Raw genomic sequence first — 6,788 nt, 5'->3', positions numbered from 1 at the left:
GGCGCCCGGGGAGCAGTTGTGGGTTCGGTGCCTTGCTCAAGGGCACCTCAGTCGTGGTATTGAGGGTGGAGAGAGCGCTGGACATTCACTCCCCCCACCTACAATCCCTGCCGGCCCGAGACTCAAACCCACAACCTTTGGATTACGAGTCCGACTCTCTAACCATTAGGCCACGACTTCCTGGATGTTACCGGATGACCTACTATATTTGCCAGAATCTGTTAAATATAGCTCAAGTGTACTGAAATCAGTACAGAAGCTATGTTCCGAATGGCATACTATCATACAACTCCTACTATACTGCAGTATGCTGTGTGAAAACTGAATAGTATGTGAATTTTCTGTATGCATGGAATTATTACCCAGTAGCCCCTCACTGCAGAAGATCCAGGGGGCGGGGTTAGATCCACATAGCGGGTGGAGACAGGTGGGGTTAGGGATCAGGGGGTGGAGATGGGTGGGTTTAGGTAAATGTAAGGTGGGAGAAGTTGCATCTAGATCCAACCACACCTGCACCTGTTCTGCAGTGAGGACCATCTCGGATTACCTGCTACATTTGCTGAAATTTAATGTATTCATCTGAAGACACTGGCTGTGGTCGAAATGGCATACTTACTGCTTACTGCCCAGTACACAGTGCATACTGCCTACTATTTTTTAAATAATAGTGTATGAAAAAGTATGCAATAAGCAACAAATGTTAATAAATAAAATAAATAAATATATATATATATATATATATATATAGTTCTGATGTGCAGCAAAAGATAATTGAGCTTCACAAATTAGTGGCTTTAAGAAAGAAGCTAGAGCAGAGAAAATTCCCATTTCCACCATCAGGGCAATAATTAAGAGTTTCCAATCAACTAAACATGTTAAAAATCTGTTTGGAAGAGGACGTGTGTCTATATCGTCCTAATGCATGATGAGGAGGAGAGTTTGAGTGACTAAAGACTCTCCAAGGACCACAGCTGGAGAACTGCAGAAAATAGTTGAGTCTCGGGGTCAGAGAACCTTAAATAAAAAAATTGATGAAAGTAAATTTTGCTTTTCATTTGGAAATCAAGGTCCCAGAGTCTGGAGGAAGAGTGGAGAGGCACAGAATCCATGTTGCTTGAAGTCCAGTGTGAAGTTTCCACAGTCAGAGATGATTTGGGCTGCATGTCATCTGCTGGTGTTGGCCCACTGTGTTTTCTGAAGTCCACAGTCAACGCAGCCATCTACCAGGAGATTTTAGAGCACTTCATGCTTCCTTCTGCTGACAAGCTTTATGGAGATGCTGATTCATTTTCCAGCAGGACTTGGCACCTGTCCACACTGCCAAAGGTACCAAAAGCTGGTTCAATGACCATGGTGTTACTGTGCTTGATTGGCCAGCAAACTCACCTGACCTGAACCTTGAACTTGAACTCTTGTCAAGAGGACACCAGATGAGAGACACCAGACCCAACAATGCAGATGACCCAAAGGCCGCTATCAAAGCATCCTGGGCTTCCATACCACCTGAGCAGTGCCACAAACTGATCACCTCCATGCCACGCCGCATTGAGGCAGTAATTAAAGCAAGAGGAGCCCCAACCAAGTATTGAGTGCATATACAGTAAATGAACATACTTTCCAGAAGGCCAACAATTCACTAAAAATGTGTTTTTATTGGTCTTATGGTGTATTCTAATTTGTTGAGAAAGTGAATTAGTGGGTTTTTGTTAAATGTGAGCCTAAATCATCACAATGAAAAGAACCAAAGACTTAAACTACTTCAGTCTGTGTGCATTGCATTTATTTAATACACGAGTTTCACAATTTGAGTTGAATTACTGAAATAAATGAACTTTTCAATGACATTCTAATTTATTGAGATGCACCTGTATATAATAAATATTTCAGCAGATGTACTGTAATTGTGCTCCTTTCTGATGCACTCCATCATGCACGTGGACGGTTAAGTCTCATGTTTAACCGTGACTCAATTGCTGATTAAACAAGCTGTTTGTGAAACAAGCGCATTGATTCCAGTTCATTATGTTTAAATAATATGAAATCCATTGGAAATGAATGTAATAGAGTCTGATACATCTTTAAGACAGTAAAATAGCAATGCTGATATTATACTCAGTGAATTTAAATATAACATCTGTCTATTCAGCCTAATGTTCCTGTGCCTCTGTAGCAGGAGCCATCGATGGAGACTACGATGAGATTAAGAAGTGACTGGTCAGACAGCAGAGAACCATCTGCTGAAACTATTCAACTTTGTCACTTCAATAGTTTGCATCGTCTGAATAATTTTTTGACAGACCAGACCTCATGTTTCTTCAAGTTTGTTATTTACTATTTTTACAATCTCTTAGATCTAAATGACTTTTATGTTATGGATGGATAAAATTTGACATTTTTTATATTCCAGTAGCTTTTACATCAAATGTATTCAAACTACCTGGTTGAGTAAAAATATTACGACTTTATTTTTAAGAATTAGCACTTCATGCTTATTTTTAAGAATTAGTTTTCAAATAGGCTATTAAATTAATTAATTTATAATTATTGATTACATTCTTTTTCATTTTAAGCTAAAACTGCCTGTAAAACACAATTTTTCGCACACTTTTCAAAAATAAAAAAATAATAATAATAAAAGATAAATATAGATTATTTCAAAGAGTTACTAATGGCACATCATTTGGATATTTTCATGTTTGGGAAGAATTTAAACGGGTTAAATGGGCCCTGGGGCTGAATTATGAAAGATCGGAGTATCGATAAGCTCTGATGTTAACGGTTCTGTTGTTGGTACTGGAGAAATACACATTAGGATGGCCCTTATTTTTTAACTTAATTTTCTGCTCTCACCCTCCCAGTCAACTCTCCTTAATGAGAAATGAAAACAAACAGGGGAGCAGTTGGGGGTTCGGTGTCTTGCTCAAGGGCACCTCAGTCGTGGTATTGAGGGTGGAGAGAGCGCTGGACATTCACTCCCCCCACCTACAATCCCTGCCGGCCCGAGACTCAAACCTACAACCTATGGATTACGAGTCCGACTCTCTAACCATTAGGCCATGACTTCCCCACACAAGTCGTGACTCAACCAGTGACTCTAACATATGAGCTCGCAAAACATTTCTCGTGCGCACATGAAAGTCTTCATTTTTTATTTTTGCAAATGTCCCTTTAAGGGGCTCAGTATTTTTATGACTTTGAGATTTTGTAAAATTTTCATAACTTTGAGATTTTATACATTTTCATGACTATTCGAGATTTGGTTCATTTTCCTGACTTTTTGGAGATTTTATTAAATTTTCATGTATTATTTTCCATGACTTAGAGATTATTAATTTTGGAGTGTTTAATAATTTTCATGAGTTTTTCAGATCTAATGTTTCCATGACTGTACAAGAGAAACATCTGCAATGTTTTATTGTAAATTACACAATTGCGTCACTACAGATGACATGAGAAATGAACAGACTGAACATTCATAAAAACTTACGATGGCACAAATGAACAGTCAACCAACAGAAAACAACTTTGCTGTATTTTTTTTGTTTTCACTATTAAAATGGCAGGCTGGATTATTATAGCAGCTTTCAGTGTTTAATTCACAACATCAGCATGTCAGTTATTTCAAGCAGAGCTGATGATCAGCGAACAGACAAAACAACGAACCGAGAACACAGAAATTCCAAACAAACTGTCCTTCCGTTTCACAAAATATTTCATATTTTTCTCTTTATCTGCTAAACAAACATTTCAACACTGAAATAGTGAACACTTTGTGCAAAGTCATCATAGATGACAAAAACATTTGCACAGCAATTAAAAGCAGCACACTGAACTGATCAGAGCCAACGCATTCGGTGAAGATGTTTAAAACACAAGATTCATAAAACATTTATCGCTGACGTTCACGAGGCCTGACTCACCCTGAGAACAAGCTATTCATGTTATACAGCCAGAAAGAAGAAGATTTAAGTCCATTAATTCTCATAAATGACGTAAAGATCACAGTGATGTATGTGATGGGCTCAGATTCGCTCCCAGAGCTGCAGTAGCTGACTTCCTGTCTGCGGCTCCACTTCCTGCTCAAACACACACACAGATCACACATTAGGGCTTACCAATATCAATTACCAATATTCAAATTATATTCCAATGTAAAAGGCATAATTTAAGTTGGGGGGGGGGGGGGGGGGGGGCTTTTGTCTTCTCTCCTGAGGCCACAAGAGGGCGCAACGAGCAAAATATTACTAATGCACATTTCTTCAAAGCGTTAAAATAACACGACTACCTTTGAAAAAAGTGCATAATGTTTAAAATAATGTTTATAAACCATATATAATTTACTTAAACAATTAGAAGCAAAACAGAATCATGTATGCATGTATAGTTTAATACAAAAGACTGAAAACCAAGATTCAAGAGTTTTTATTCGTCACATACACAATTATACAGAGTATAACCAGCAGTGAAATGTAGGTCAGGTCCGCTCCAAGGACAGTGCAATTATATAGAATACAAATATTAAGAGAAGAAAAGTAGAAAAAAATAAAAGAATAAAATAAAATAAAAGATAAAAAATATAAATATAATATAAATGTGCAGGTCAGTATGTTGTTGACTTAAATAGTAATAAAGAGGAATGTGCAAAAAAAAAAAAAAAAGTAGAGAAAACTTATGAATAGCTTATTGATATGGTGATATTAACATGGAGTCATGTGATGTTATGACACAGAGTTAGAGTTTAGGAGCCTGATGGCCTGGGGGAAGAAGCTCCTCCTAAGTCTCTCAGTTTTTGCCATCAGGCTACGGAAGCGCTTACCAGATGGAAGCAAAGTGAATAGCTGGTTACCAGGGTGATTAGAGTCCTTGATGATTTTGACAGCTCTATTTTTGCAGCGTTTGAGGTAGATGTCCTGCAGAGAGGGGAGAGCAGACCCTGAGATGCGCTCAGCTAAGCGCACAACTCTCTGTAGAGCTTTGCAGTCCTGATTGGAGCTGTTTCCATACCACACTGAGATGCACTGAGTCAATACACTTTCTATGGTCCCTGAATAGAGAGTTTTCAGGATTGCTGGTGAGACCCTGAATTTCCTCAGCTGTCACAGATGGTACAGTCTTTGCCTGGCTTTCTTAACCTGTGTTTGGATGTGTGTAGTCCAAGTCAGGTTCTCGGAGATGTTTACACCGAGGTACTTGAAGCTACTCACCCTCTCCACAGGGGTCTGTAGGGCCGCTGCTGTCTCTTCCTAAAGTCCATGATCAGCTCTTCAGTTTTGCTCACATTCAGAGAGAGACAGTTGTCCTGGCACCATGATGTGAGTCTCTCTACCTCATCCAAGTATGCGGTCTCATCGTTGTTGGAGATGAGGCCCAGAACCACAGTATCATCAGCGAATTTGATAATAGATGTGGAGCTGTGAGAGGACAAGCAGTCATGCGTGTAGAGAGAGTAGAGCAGGGGACTCAGGACACAGCCCTGTGGGGCTCCTATGTTCAGAGTGATGGAGTTTGAGGTGAACTGGCCAACTTTCACCACTTGAGGTCTGCCGGTGAGGAAGTCTTGAATCCAGTCACAGAGTGAGGAGTTTAGGCCGAGGTCTGTGAGTTTAGAAGCCAGCTTGATGGGGACTATAGTGTTGAAAGCTGACCTATAGTCAATGAATAGCAGCCTTACATAATTCCCATTGTTGCTGTCCAAGTGTGTGAGGGAAGAGTGGAGGACGTGAGAGATGGCATCGTCCGTGGATCTGTTTGGGCGATAGGCAAACTGAAGAGGGTCCAAAGTATCAGGGATGGAGGAGCAAATGTGGCTCTTTACAAGTCTCTCAAAAACCTTCATGACTATAGATGTGAGGGCAACTGGGCGATAGTCATTCAGGCAAGAGGATTTATTGTTCTTTGGTACAGGGATAATGACGGATTTTTTAAAAGCGGTGGGAACCACGGAGGTAGCAAGGGACTCATTAAAGATAGATGTGAACAAACCAGCGAGCTGATCTGCGCAGGACCTCAGAGCACGGCCGGTTATCCCATCAGGTCCAGCTGCTTTCCTGACGTTCACTCTCTTTAGCGCCCTCCGAACCTCATCCTCCGATACGGTGATTACAGGATCATCGCTGCTCTGCCTGCTGCTTCCTGACATGCTGGACGGCAGAGACGCGCCGCCACCGTTGCCATCGAAGCGGCTGTAGAAGATGTTTAACTCGTCGGCCAGCAACGGATCTGCTCTCACCTCCGCGGAGGATTTGTTTCCGAAGGCACAGATGGTCCTCAGTCCCTGCCACATCCGTCGAGAGTCGTTGAGCTGGAAATGAGACTCAATTCTCTCTCTGTATCTGTGTTTAGCGGCTCTTACTTCGCGTCGGAGAGCATAGCACGATGCTTTGTACTCGCTCATATTCCCGGTCAGAAGAGCCTCATTGTAAGCTGCAGTGCGTGTGTTAACCGCGGCACGGATTGATCTGTCCACCTACGGTTTCTGATTGGAGAATGTCCTTATAGTTATTGTTTCTGTAGCTTGCTCGGTTAGCGTGTTTACAAAGCTTAATGCTACATCCGTGAACTCGCTGACGTCAGAAGAACTCGCCCGGAACATGTCCCAGTCGACGTCATCAAGCGCCGCCTGCAGCATAGTCTCTGAGTGGTAGGACCAGCGCGTCACTACTCTCTGCACCGGAGGTTCCTGAACGAGCCTTTGTTTATATTCCGGTGTGAGGAGAATGGCGGCATGGTCCGATTTGCCAAAAGCCGGTAGTGAGCGGGCTTTGTAGGCATTCTTGAACTGAGAGTAG

General features: G+C 41.5%; 1 protein-coding gene across 1 annotated transcript in view; it reads right to left on the bottom strand.

The window, feature by feature from the left end:
• Window positions 1-3,364: 3,364 nt before the first annotated feature.
• Window positions 3,365-6,788, bottom strand: part of LOC306871066 (3'-5' RNA helicase YTHDC2-like) — a 36,339-nt gene continuing 32,915 nt past the window's right edge. The window contains exon 30 of the mRNA XM_079418752.1: window positions 3,365-4,076. Within this exon, the coding sequence (XP_079274878.1) occupies window positions 4,023-4,076 (54 nt within the window). The 3' untranslated portion in view covers window positions 3,365-4,022. The remainder of the gene's footprint in view (window positions 4,077-6,788) is intronic.

The sequence above is a fragment of the Barbus barbus genome, assembly GCF_936440315.1.
Source record: "Barbus barbus genome assembly, chromosome: 6".
Classification (NCBI taxonomy): Eukaryota; Metazoa; Chordata; class Actinopteri; order Cypriniformes; family Cyprinidae; genus Barbus; species Barbus barbus.
Note: the sequence above shows the minus strand (reverse complement) of the source record. Positions and strands in the feature narration are given on the sequence as shown.